At 37.0% G+C, this 14192-nt stretch overlaps 1 protein-coding gene across 18 annotated transcripts in view; it reads left to right on the top strand.

The window, feature by feature from the left end:
• The window catches only part of MBNL1 (muscleblind like splicing regulator 1), a 203227-nt gene that overhangs the window by 44018 nt on the left and 145017 nt on the right, over positions 1 to 14192 (top strand). For 10 of the 18 annotated variants that reach the window (XM_046002500.1, XM_046002504.1, XM_046002501.1 and 7 more), the window contains exon 2: positions 11927 to 12916. The exons of 6 other annotated variants lie outside the window; for them this stretch is intronic. In XM_046002500.1, coding sequence (XP_045858456.1) covers positions 12743 to 12916 — 174 coding nt within the window. In that variant the 5' untranslated portion in view covers positions 11927 to 12742. Of the gene's footprint in view, positions 1 to 11343; positions 11721 to 11926; positions 12917 to 14192 lie in introns of those variants that run through there. 2 more of the 18 variants (XM_046002499.1, XM_046002511.1) reach the window with 2 other exon arrangements.

The raw sequence follows: 14192 nt of genomic DNA, 5'->3' as shown, positions 1-14192 counted from the left end.
AAGCATTTAAAATGCCTACATTTTGCCAGGGAACCATCGTATGTTGGTACTTGTTTATTCTGTGAGCTGTTACTTAATAACTGAGGAAGAGTTTGAGGAAGGCAGAGGGAGTGGAGAATGTTTTATTCTCTATCTAACAGGACATATGTCTATTGGCAAAATCCTATAAGAATACACACTTACCTTTGTCGTTTTAATTGGATGGACTTGGTGACTCCGGGAAGCACTCTACTCCAGGGTCAGAAATGACTACATGAGGAGTCCCAGCCTCGGGGGGAAATTACCACACGAGAAAATGTGTGCAGGCCTACGTGAGTTCACCACACTTCTATTGTGCCTTAGCTAGTTTGATAATGCCTTGCATTATTTATAGTAGTTGTCAGAAACCATTTCCTTTAGTCAATTTGTGTCTAAAAAAGGAGATGGGGGGGGAGCCGGATATTTTCTGACATTTGTAGAAATAATGTGTTAAAAAAAAAGCATTCCCTTAATCATATGACATTGTGCTGTCAGTGATTTCCAAATATAACATGCTCTGCAGACTCTGTTAACTACACATTCTGTTTTTATTAATAAGAAAAGAATAGTGAGCTGTATATTGTCCGTTTTGATTCTCTGTCAACCCAGACGTTCATTCAGACTCCCAGTTCTTGTTCTTCAGCAAATTATTACAAAATGTAAACATTAGGATTGTTTTACGGTAAAATGGTTTATTTTGAGATAATGGGAGTTGAAAAACTGATTTGACAAATGTTTTCATTGATTAGCTGCCATCTGAGGGCTAACGGTTGAAAATATTTTGTGAAATACAAAGACAAGGTTTTAAGTTCTGCTTATAGGAGAAAAGACGCATCAGACCTTTGGCCTATTCCCACAATAGAAATTTACAATCTTTTTGTTGTTGTTGTTTCTGAAATTTACAGTCTAGATATAGGGATTGTATCTTTTAAAGGCCTGGATTAGATTTAGCAGTATAGAAAAGCAGTGTTCACTGTTGGTGGAAGCACAGATTGGTGAATGTTTTCTTATAGGAAGCTCCTTGTTCATAGTTACTATGTACATATACATTATGTTGTAAGTATGTTATTGAAACCACTCAATGTAAGAATAGATTTATACATACATCACAGTGTTGCTTATGAGATATTAGCATTAACCTAGGTGGGGTGGCTGCTATTAAAAAAAAATAGACAAAGAGTGGAATAATGCATAGTTATTAAGAAGTATTTACATTGACCTATGTGTATTGACAAAGGTCATTATCATATGTCCTGGAAAGCAAGCCTCAGAAAAATATGCTTATTATATGTTTCCATAATTTCTATAAGATAAACTTATGAGTGTGTGTATGTAGATATGTTTATGTGAATGCACATAAAGGACTGTATATACTGTACTAGTAAGAGGTTACCTTTGGGATGGTAGGGGGTCTGATTTGGCAGTGGAGTGGGGTGGGAGCGTTCAGCTGGACTTTATTAAAACCCTTCTGTATGATTTAAATTTATTATAATTGAAAAGCATTCATTTAGCAATGTCTAAAACCAATGAAAGGGAGAAAGAAAAGATGTAAACTTGATGTATGTAATTCATGTAAATTACTTGCTAGAGATTTTTGTTCATCATTTTAATTTGTACTTTACTATCTCTTCCATTATTTAGTAGTTTCTATCTCTATACAGAGAATAGCCATATAATTTATGCCCTGCTTCACAGTACACCCAAAAAGCAGAACCATAGTTAAGAGTGCAAATTATCAATTGATTTAGGAATAATTTAGATTATTGTAGTCACTGGCATTGTGGAAGTCTAGGTCTGGAGGGAGAAAAGAGGCTTAAAACTTAAATAAACTGTATTTGGTTCAAATTTTAATTTGCTCCTGAGCCTTATAATTCTTATATGAGAATCCTTTATTCTCATAGTCCTAATTGTACCACTTCATAGGTTTTTATTTTATTTGCCATCTCTTTCTGAACATGAGTTTTGTGAAGACATGACATTTTCATGTATGTCTGCCAAAAAGGTCCTGTGTATCAGTGACTTAGAGATTCTAGGTCTGCATCATTTGATGCATTTATAATGAGATTTCAGTTCTTAGATATGTTAGAAATTCAAGGACTTAGAGGGACACAAAGGTGTGGTAAACAGTGTACATGTAGCTAAAAAAGCAGGTATCATGTAGACAAATTCTCTTTTCAGTTAATGTTATGTTTTCAGACTTGCAGATTTCAGTGTGTTTCTCTTTTTATAAAAACTCGGTATATTTACACACACACACACACACACACACACACCCCACAGGAATGTTATGCAGCCATAAAAAGGATTAGACTTTGCTATTTGCAACAACATGGACATACCTAGGGGGAGGTTATTATGCTATGTGAAGTAATTCAGACAGACAGACAGATACCATATGATTTCACTCATATGTGGAATCAAAAAAAAAAAAATGAATAAGCCAACAAAAAGCAGAATCAAACCTATAAATACAGAGAACAAATTAATGGTTGCCAGAGCGGAGGGGGTAAGAGGATAGGCAAAATGGGAAATAGAAGTAAGAAATACAAGTTTCCAGTTAAGGAATGAATAATTCTTGGGAATAAAAGGCACAGTATCTTCAGTGATACTATAGTAGCATTGTATGGTAACAGATGGTAGCTACACTTTGGTGAGCGTAGCATAATATATAAACTTGTCCAGTCAGTGTGTTGTATATTTGAAACTAATGTAACATTGTGTGTCAACTGTATTCAAATTAAAAAAAAATTATGTTAAGTCTTGTAAGAAATACTGAGACCTATAGGCATGAACTAAATATGCCTCCCTATGTGGACTGGCTTTTAAAATTCTAGGCTTCTGCAAAATTCAGTTTGAAGATCTGGGTTATTATATAACAATTGCAATAATATGAGCATAATTTGTTGTTGTGCGCATCTCAGATAAGTATGTGAGTTATAGGGAATCTTCTTCAAAAGGATACTTAAGCTACACTGAAGTGAAAATAGGAGTTATCAGAGCATGTCCTTGTTTCGTTACATATCTTCCTTCCTCCTTTAAATTAGGGAAAAGCAATGGGGTCTTGACTCACAATTAGGGAAAATAGAATTCTTATTTATATGTGAGTGTATGTGAATTTGTGAAAAGCTGAAGTTAAACAGATTCTAATTTTTATTGTTACTAGAAATAAGTTTATTTAAAAAGATAAATTTTAAGGTTAAATATATCAATAGAAATATTTATAGGATGATATTTATAGGATGATTTATATTTATAGCATGATTTATAGCTTGAGTATTTGTAAAGTTTGCAATAAGTATTTTGACTATTTGAGTATTTGTAAAGTTTGCAGTAAGAGATACATTTATAAAATGATAGAGATTTTTGCTGATTAAATGGATAGAAGTTGTTTATGTACTGTGTTGTGTCATGAGAAGTCCACTAATTCCTTAAGTTGGATACATTAATATAATACCATACTGTATTTATAATACCATACTGTATTGGTTTCATTCATTATATACTGAAGAATAATTATCTCTTTATAATAATAGAGATCTATTTAACTATTGACATACATTTTACTTAGTTTTCTCATAATGATTAATAATTGCCCACATATTTTGGGCTATCTTCAATAGAAATAAATCAGTGAAATTTCCCAGATTGAGGTTGCTGTGTTAGGTTTTAAATCAGACCTATCTGGAAATTCAATATTCATCTGTTAAAGTGGAGGTTTTGTACTTAGATGTACTTGACAGTATTGAGGGTTATTGCCACATTAGGATTTTAAAAATTCTGAGAAGTGTGACAACTATGATTAAATCTGGCTCTAATAGATATACTTTATTTTTGGTGTACTCTGACTCACATGCACTCTCTATGTATATATGTATACACACATATATTTATATACACAGATATATGTACACATATATATATGATCATTTCTTCTCATGTTGACTTTATAATTTAGCTCAATTGGTTGAATCTGCTCAAGTGAAAAACAGGCACAGGTTAATTGTGGAGAGGACCTTAATAACCATCAGTTGTGAGAGTGATTTCTGCCGTAGAAGGAAAGTTGGGACAGTGGGACAGAGAGGAATGCATGTAGTAGATCTCACTGATGCACGAGCTGCCATGTTTTCTCATTGACCAACTTCATAGTTCTTTTTGAGTTGGGTAATAACAATATTAGGGAAGCATAGATGAATTTGCTGCCATTTCTCATGCAATGAAGATCATATTTAAACATGTTTTGAGCTGAAGTGCCACCAACCTTGTAGAAGGTAGGTGATAGTATTCAAAAGATAGAAATGTAAAAAATTTAAAACTAAGATTTTGGAAAAAAAAAAACAACAACTAAGATTTTGGCCCCCAGTTACTATGCCAAATAAAATTAACTCATTTGGGTAAACTTTAGAATCAAAGTCTATAATTATGGCATTGCACTGAGAATAATAATATCATGTTTTGGCATTCTCAGTTTTGTCATGCTAATTTCACACTGGTAGATTCCATTTGGGTCAATGTATTGTTGTTCCTGAAAATGGCCGGAATGGTGAGATTTGTTTTTTCCTACCATTTTAGCTCTTGAGCACCTAGCAGCATTATTAATTTTGTTGTAGTTTGTGTTCTGATTTCCTATTTGTTATTTTGAAATATTAAATGATATGGACAGCTCAGAAATGACTGTGTAAGGTTAACAAGATGACTTCTTTGTATAATATGTAGAGTAGACAAAACACTAAATAGGCTTAATGTTTTTCTGAAGAATGATAAAGTGGCGTTATAGTATTATGTCATTATACTTTCTTGTAGAATAGCCGGAAATGTTAAAAAGCTGCCTGTTTTAATAGCCTCAGAAAAAAATGCAAATTTTCCCTTCTTTTGCCAGAATTGAAGACTGATTCTGTCAGGAAGTCACAGATGATTATTTAGGTGTTTTAAATTTGTAAAGCCACATGTAACTATTTTACATTATTCTGTGGATAAGAAAATCTTCCATCAACTTCATAATTGAGGAGGTACATAAATACAGTCCTTTGTTGACTTCATTGCCTCATGCTCTCTTTCCGGTGAGTGGAGTTCGATGCTGGTTTCAGTCAGTTATAAAGGTGACAGAGGCAGTGTATCAAACAGGCCTTGTACCTTATATAAAGTACTTACAAACTAGTATTCAGATATACTAAGAAATATTTACTCATCCCACAAACAGACTGCTGGCTTTCTCTGGACGAGGCACTTTCGGTTCGGACTGTTGAGTGGAGAACTGGCTTGGAGACCTGCCTGCTGTCATGGAACTTACATATTAATGGCAAAAGTAGATGAAAGCAGATAGTAAGATAGGTACATAATATGACACCAAATACTAACAAGTGCCTCAAAGAAAAAAAAAATAAAGGTAAAGGTCTGGCAAGCGTGTGCTGGTGTTGAGAGGAACAGAAAGTTGGATACTCTTTGATAGTGGCTTGAAAAGCTTCCAGGAAGATAACTTTGCAGTAGGGACCAGATGAAGACCAAATTAGGTGCAAAGCTAGTGAGCCAGTATACAGAAGAAGTACAGCCTGCCATCATGATGTTTATCTTCTAATGATCTTAAGGCTCTAATTTTTTTTTTTTATTTTGCCTAATACAGGAGACAATTCAAAATTCACTTTTTAATCATTGCATCGAGGCTTCCTGTTTTCTTTGGTCTTAAATATCAATACTGGAGGGACAATAACCAATTTTCTATTGAGTGCTATTCAATCAGTTGCTTTTGGAATTCTAATCTTTGGCAATAGTGTATCTTCTAATCATGACCCCTTCATTATCCTTCTAGTAAGGGACCACTTGGTGATTTAGGATATTGAGCCCTCCAGATTGTAAAGGAGTACTTTGACAGACCGTAGATGACTTACTTGAGTTTAGTAAAATGTTCCTTTTCTTGGCAGCAGCTTGTCACTCTAACACAGTGCAATGTGTCTGAGTGGCTGGGCACATTAACAGTCAGCATGTGTGGTTAAAAGTTATCTTTTTTTTTCAGCAGTATTTCTAAAACTTCATTTATTTGCATATCTCCTTCATGATTTTTGCCAATATATTTACTTAGGGTTTTTGTTTTTTTGGTATACTAGTTTTACTCTCTAAATTACTTGTATTAAATGTTAGCTTCTTTCTAAGCAGTGCTATCCATGTGATCACAGGTTTGATGAGCTAGTTTTTGCATTCTGAAGCATCTATTAAAATATGTTGTTTCTGCCTCACTTAAAATGGCCATGGGTGCTACCAATAGTGTGCTTACCCCTTGTTGAGAAACACTGATCTCAGCTTTTTGTTATATGGAGTTGAATACTGCTGAAGACTGCATTAACCCATTCAGACTGCAGTTTTCCCCATGTAATAACTAACGGCCTTGTTACTCTATTTAGTACCTTAATGAGTAGAGAAACAGCTATATAGCTTCCAGAAATGCTTATTAGTTGGTTTGCATACTGAAATCTCTGTTAATATTTGGGGCAAGCCCTGGGCAAAATTGTACTGTGAGTTAATTCACTAATGTCATGCATTGCTAATTATGGACTTGTAGACATCAGTGAGTCTGGGGGAAAAGTTACGGTTTGGGGCAAGGGGCTTCTTTTTGTCAACTTCAAACATTGTATGGTGAAATTGGCTTTCTTGTCCAGTTAGGTTGAAGCTGTCTTAGTAAATAAAAAAACAAAGCAAAACAAAACAAACAAAAAAATAAAACCAAACCTCAAATAATTACTCTGTTAACTTCCTTAATATGTAAGCTATTTCAAAATAAAAGCTTATGAAAAAAGTCCCCCAAATTCCCAGCTAACTGCTCTGGGAGGCAGTAGGACCAGCCTCCCTATATATGGTTCAGAAGAACTGAAATGATGATCACACGTATATGACTAAGACATTTAACCTTGCTCATAGAAGCCATCCAGTTCTCCAAAACAGAATTTCAGTCTCCTACCTTGCAAGCACCGATTTATCCTCTATTGCAGTATGTAGGCAGCCCTTAAGTAGCCATACAAAGCTATCCACTGTCCGTTTTGATGCTAATATATACTGTGCGACTCATTATTAGCAATATACCACACTGTTTTACTTTATCCTTGATCCTTTTCTTAGCTTCCTACCCTCCAGCTTTACATTCACCTCTTTTCCTTTCTATTTCCCTCTTCGTATCTTAAAGTAGAAAATGTATGTGATTTCTGATATCACTCAAGGAGAAACTGGATCTTGCTTTTTACGGCAGAACATGCTTATTTGTAGAACGTGTCATGTAATGTGAGGAGCTCTTCGGTTAGTGTTTGGAATTTGATCAGTAGGTACAAGAGGGCTTGTGGTTATATCCATTTTAAGAAGTTTGATTCTTACTGCAAAACTATTAAATGGTCCAATTTTTTTTCTTTTTTTTTTGTGCAGGGAAGTTTATTATAATATGTTCAAGTATAGGACAAACATTTCCTTCAGAAGCAATTTACCTCTTAGTAAATATCTTTACAGTACAAATATTTTCTTCAGTAATATTTACAAACAACACATAATTTTAGGACAGATAGGTTTGTAAGAATTCTTACAATGTGGACATTACCCACACACTTTCAAGCACCTTCTCTATCTCTAGAATAAATATCCATTACTAGTCGAAATAATGTTTTGAGAATTCAGTATTGATCCAGATCCTACACAATCTTAATTTACTTTATCTTTGATCCTTTTCCAATTATGAAGATTTCCAGTCTTCCCTGAAGTTCTTCTGTTTGAATAAAGAGGATCAGATATTCCGATATCTGATATCGGAAGTTTAGATATAATCTCAGTTCTTTACCCCAGTGCCCCATATCAAGGACTGCAACACTCATTGCCCGGTGCAGCTACACTAACAGAGCATAAAGGTTGGTGTCCATTTTGACTGCTCAGCCTCTATGCCTAGATAATAGGAAACATTCTGATTATCATCTTTGCCTATACATTTTACAATTAAACTGTACTGAACTTACAAAGCTTGTCTATCTATACTTTTTTTCAGGGACTCTTTTTGAAGTGAGTAGAATATCTCTGCTACAGAAAAATAAAAATGTCCAAAATACCCATTTGCAAGCATTTTACTAATTAAAGTATATTTTGTGCCTGAGTGAGATTAAGCCTGGAACATGGTTTTAAAAAAAAAAGGAAAAATAATCAACTCTGGAAATGGATTTTGTGGTTGTATTTAGACATAACCACCAACCAATGAAGATATTTCTAGTGGTACCATTATCCTTTCTCATGCTGTGGGGCCTGGGCCCCACAGGTCATGATGAACTATTTCCTTGTTGTTGGGGATGTGTCCTTATATACATGTTTATTCCTGTGAGTTTGAAATAAAATTTATTGATTTATCAAACATTTTAAAAGCATCTGTTATGTTCCAGGAACTAGGATAAAAAAAAAAGTGGTGGTAGACCCAGTTGTCAGGGAATTTATAACCTTGGGGGCCAAAGTTCCAAGAGCTATAACGTTATCGAGGCTATTCTGAGATGGATAGTGTTTAGCATAGTTGGTGCAGCGGTCCAGAGAAGGTGATATTTGAATAGAACTTAAACAAGAAGGGATTTACCAAGCCGAAGGGATGAGGAAGTGTGTCACACCAAACAAAGGGTTAGCGCGTAACCAGTCCTGGGAGCTATACCAGCATGGCATACGCCAAGAACCTTCCCAGCTCCCCGCAGCTCCTCTCTCTGAAGGCGGGTACTACAGGGGCAGCAATGGGAGAAATCAAAAGGTTAGAATGTGTCGGTTCAAGACAGGAAAGGTTCAAGAAAGAGGGAACTCTAATTGCTGTTAGAGGTCAAGTAAAGATAAGGACTTGGGTAGTCTTTGGATTTGGCTCGAACTGGAGCCTTGACGGCCATTGCTGAACAGAAAGTAGTGAGTGTGGAGGTCACACTGATACAGATTCAAAACTGAAGAAGCGGAAAAACGGCACGTGGAGATGACTCTTTAGACATGGGTCTGGGAACAGCTGATGAAGAGCATTAGGGAGAGGAAGGACGCGTAGCCAGGCAGGGTCCCCTTTCTCCTGCCACGCCACCTCCTCGAGTTCAGAGCTACCTCGGTATGTTGAAGACTAAGAGAAAGCATGTGGGCAAGGCAGGGTATTCACGGATAGAGGGAATGTAAAGGGAATGGATGTTTTGAGAAGGATCGAGTCAAGGCAGACACTTACGGTGTGCAAGGGAAGGCAAAACTGGAAGAGTAAAATGAAACATACAGAAAGATAGTTTAAAGATGGGTGGTGGGAAGGTGAGGGAGGGTTCATGCCTGAGGGCTGCTCTTTTCACTGTGAAATACCTGTGATATGTAAGACCATCATCTGCTGCTAGGGAGAGGAATATGGAGGAGGAAGGGCTTGAAAGTGTTGAAGCTTTAGAAAAGCTGCTGTGTGGAATGTCTGAGGGAGCTGTCCAGGGCTGGGGGAGGATTCCTAGGCAGTGGGAGGGCCCATGTGACCTGGGAATAGAGTAATTGATAGAGGCAGTGATGGGTGTGTGTGTGTGTGTGTGTGTGTTTGTGTTCATGTGTTGTGTTATACGTGTGTTTATAGGGTGTGTTCATATGTGTGTTTATGTATTTCTGTGCCCTAGAGGTAATTCCAGTCTGGATGTAGTAATCAATGATTTAATTTACCGAAATTACGGACCTCCATATATTTTCCATCACCGTGCGGGGCACTGGGGTTCTGAGACGAGTGATGTTTCTGACATATAATTTAGTGGGTCATACATAGAAGGGAGTAACATACCATATGGGGATGCAAAGATAATTCAGAAAAGACCGTGCCAATAAATGGGTGGATGGAGATGGAGAAAGTGACATCTTGGGAGTTTCTTGGAGGAAGTGACATCTTAGCTGACTTCCAAAGTAGGTGAATGGTTGCAGGTGAAGCACGTGAAGATTCCAGCGAAAAAGACAGAAGAGGTTGTTGGCCACAGCTGGGTACATGCTGAAGGCCTGGAGTAGTTGAGAAATCCTGAGTGTAGAGCAGAGTCAGGAGGGTGGATGAATCTTAGAGTTTATGACCAACTTGACTTTGTTTTTAAATAATTAGGAGGTAGGACCAGAAAGTTTTTTGAAAACAAAAATATTTCTTGAGTTGGTTCTTTTTAGCCTTTTTTTTTTTTTAAAGTTGTAGTCTTACTACAGTTTCCTTAAACCTGGTTTCTGCTAGTTTTTTGTTTTTTTTTTAATTAGTATTAAGAATGACAGTATTGGGGCACCTGGGTGGCTCAGTCAGTTAAAGCATCTGCCCTTCTGCTCAGGACATGATCCCAGGGTTCTGGGATTGAGACCTGCTTTGGGCTCCTGGCTCAGTGGGGACTCTGCTTTTCCCTCTCCCTCTGCCTCCCACTCATGCTTGCTCTCTCTAGTGCTCTCTTCCTCTCAAACAAATAAATAAAATCTTAAAAAAAAAAAAAAGAATGACACTATTAATCCTAAAAGAATTTTTTTCAGAATTCTGCTAGATATCCATAGGTAGATCTATTCAGGTTCTATATTTACACATTCATATCCTGTATTCCAGTTTCCAAATCATGGTTCCACATGTACCATATGCTAATTGACCGTATTTGGCCTTAGAAGAAGTGTGATCAAATATTATTATATTGTGCCAGTACCTCTGTGGAGTGGGAAATTTTTGGAGTTATTAAAGCCTTGTTTCCTTTCTTGGTAACATTCAAAAGAAAAAAAAACAAACCTATGCACTTTTGTTTCTGCAAGTACTAAGCATTTTCTGAAAGTTTTTTCACCCGGTTGAAAGAGAAAGTAAGTTGTGAGAGGCAACAACGCCCTGCTGTTAGGAGCAGCCTCGTAGTAGATCACTGGGCAACAGGGGAGCCCCCAGCCCCCAACCTCCGGCTCCGTTCGTACCTCCGAAGTGCATCATGCTGCCCAAATCAAATTGCTCACTTAATATTTAATGTTTCTGCGATGGAATCACTTTCCCCCTTGAGGTTGACTTCAGATTTGCCAGACACACTGACAACACTGCACTCCTTATTTTCCCCACATGACCTCAGCTTCTGCTTAAAAAATGTTCAAATAAAGGATGCTTTTGTTCGCATCTCGCCTGCCTGTGATATATTGACAAAGTGTCTGCCGGCTGAATGGAATAGTTTTACAGTATGAGAGCTGCTTTCAGTGGAGGGGCAGGACTTGGGCTTTAGAAGGAAGTGAATTGGATAGGTCAGGAGAATGTACCATTTGTAAACACCCCTTTCCTTTTTTATTCACGTGTCAGGACAGCGGGAGCAGGCTGTTCAGTGCCTGTCCCTGCGCAGAGCCGGAGGGAAAAGCAGCTTGGAAGTCAGCTGCAATTTTTAAACCTTGCCTTTATTCACCGGTAATGATCTTCAAGTGCTTGGACTTGTCTTAGAAGCTGTTTTGAAACTAACATGGTTTAGTCCACTAACTGCATGTTGGGTAAATTCAAAACCCACATGCTCGTCCTCTTGCAGTGGAATAAGTCACATCTGATGGACATTTTCTGTGCTTATAGCATAGTAATGAACGTCTGACAGGCGCGACCTTTCATAAGACAACCCACACTATTGGCTTTCTGCCCAGAATATTGCTGCAACACTATCTGTGATTGGTTATCTCTCTATCATGCATTGCTTCACAAGGGGAAACGGCCCCTTTTTTTAATAAATCTACGATGGCTGGCTGCAATATGCTTCACTGTAAGTATTGTGTGTGTGTGTGTGTGTGTGTGTGTGTGTGTGTGTGTGTATGTGAGAGAGAGACAGAATGAGCAAGAGACAGACACAGAGAGAAAAGCTGACTTGAATATTACTTAGAGTCTGGTAGCACATGGCAAGGTTGTGATACTATAGGACATCAGTGAAGTGCTACTTAGTAAATCTTAACCTATCTCTTTTTTCTACAGGTTGGTACTAAGAAGTGCCTTTCCTGACGTCTCTGCTGCTTGGACCCGCTTCTAGAGCAGTCTCTGCTTTTGCCTTGCTTGCTGCCAGCTAGACTGTGACGACAGCACATCCACCCTCCACCTCTAGCCCAGACACCCCCATTTCTACTTATAATCAAGACAAAAGCTCTAAGTATCTGGCATTGCCCTAGGCTGCTTTAGTTTTAAAAGAAAAGTTTGCTGAAAAAGTAAGATCTCTTCTGCCAGGAAATCAAGGAGGAAAAAAAAATCATTTTCTCGATTTGCTCTAAACTGCTTCATCTGTCTATGCCAAACTAATCAATACCGATTGCACCACCAAACTCCATTGCAAATTCAGCTGTGAGGAGATTCCCTTTCAGACAACTTTGCTGAAAGCAGCTTGGAAATTCGGTGTCAGAGGGTCTGCCACGTTTTCATGCTTGCATTTTGGGCTCCAAATTGGCACTGGGAAGGGGTTACTGAGAGCACAAGGCTGATTCGAGGCCCTACTTTTAAACATTCATCTACTTACGAGTCTAGTATTTCTTTAAAAACCAAAACCTCTTTGAATTAACAGTTTCATGCTGTGAATTTCTAGTGGGAGATCTTTTCCTTGATATTGACAACAAAATTTTCCATGTACTTTTAAAGCAGGGAGTGGGGGGAAAAAAGTATTTTGGAGGGGACATTTTCATCATCATTTTACAGTTTTATCAGTTCAGCTTTTTTTGGGGGGGTTGTTGCTGGTTTTTTTTTTGTGGGGGGGTTGGGTTTGTTGGTTTCACTGAAAAATTTAACTACCTGTAAAATCTAAACATGGCTGTTAGTGTCACACCAATTCGGGACACAAAATGGCTAACACTGGAAGTATGTAGAGAGTTCCAAAGGGGGACTTGCTCACGGCCAGACACGGAATGTAAATTTGCACATCCTTCGAAAAGCTGCCAAGTTGAAAATGGACGAGTAATCGCCTGCTTTGATTCATTGAAAGTGAGTAACTATTATATTATTTTAAGGATACGCAATAATTGAATAAAGGGGATATGGACATACAGTCCCTTAAGTTTGGAATTATGGATTACTTTGTTAATAGTTTAGTTATACGGTGTGTTCTTACTGATGTTTTTGGGGGAGGGGGACTTTTACTGAGAAGCAATAGAGCCATGTCTGGCCAAACTTTGTTTGTTATGAGTAACTTCATCAGTCCTTTAATGCAATATATATATATATTTTTTTTCTAAAACAGAGTATCAGCATACTTTTTACTTAGTTATAGCAATGTCAGTGTCTATAGGAATAGTAAATATAGATAGATAGGTGTGTTAGTATATGCGATTATACAAGGCCATGGCAATAGCTGCATGAAGATGATATGTTTTCCCTTGTTTGTTAAGGTGCTGCACCATTGCTTGTAAAAGAACAGATTTCTAGGCAGCTAAACTTGGCTAGAGTTTTTATATTAACACTATGATATCGTGGGTTTCCTTTGTATTGTATAAGCATATTCTTTTAAGGCCAGAAGCAGTGTATTTTGTGGAAAATAGAGAATAAGGTTCTCCTGCTGCTCCAGTACTCTATCTGAGGCATAAACTTTGTTGAATGTTGAGTTTCATAAATAAGTAGAAACTTTTAAATATGAGTGCTTGATTTTTTTTTTTTAAGCTTCTAAACTTCTAATGTGAAATAACTTAGTTTATTTTGTTGGATCCTGATCATTTTGAAATTTGTAACAGTCTCAGCTAGAAGTGTGAAAAGTTAGCTTTTGTTGGGCAACATAATACTGAATACAAGATCTGCTTTAATATATCTTGACATTCGGAAATGTCATTGGTTTGTATTTCAGGTGTCAAGTTTGAAAATGTGCCTTTTAATAAGATAGCATATGTATCTTTATTCTGACATGCAAGGTCAAGACTAGAAATGCGAAGATTTCTGGGTACTTTCACTTATTTTTAATTGAATTGCCTTAAAAACTAATGTGCCAGTAGAATTCACTGTTTGAATCCGTGGATGGCGGGGGGAGTCACTATCGTTTCTACATCTATAGAGAAGTAAAAGTTTTATAGATCCATCTTGTCTTTTGCAAAAAAAAAAAAAGTGCTATTATAATAAAAATGCTTTCTTTAATAACATGGGGTGAATTAACTGAAGTAGTCTACTCATACATTAACTCATAACTCATGCTGATGTGTTATGAGTTAACGTGTGAGTTGACTATTTCAGTTAATTGCTTCTTGGCTTAGCTTGGGCTCCTACTTTGCCAAAG

This window comes from Meles meles, chromosome 4 (assembly GCF_922984935.1).
Source record: "Meles meles chromosome 4, mMelMel3.1 paternal haplotype, whole genome shotgun sequence".
Lineage (NCBI taxonomy): Eukaryota > Metazoa > Chordata > Mammalia > Carnivora > Mustelidae > Meles > Meles meles.
This window is presented reverse-complemented; position numbering and strand designations above follow the sequence as displayed.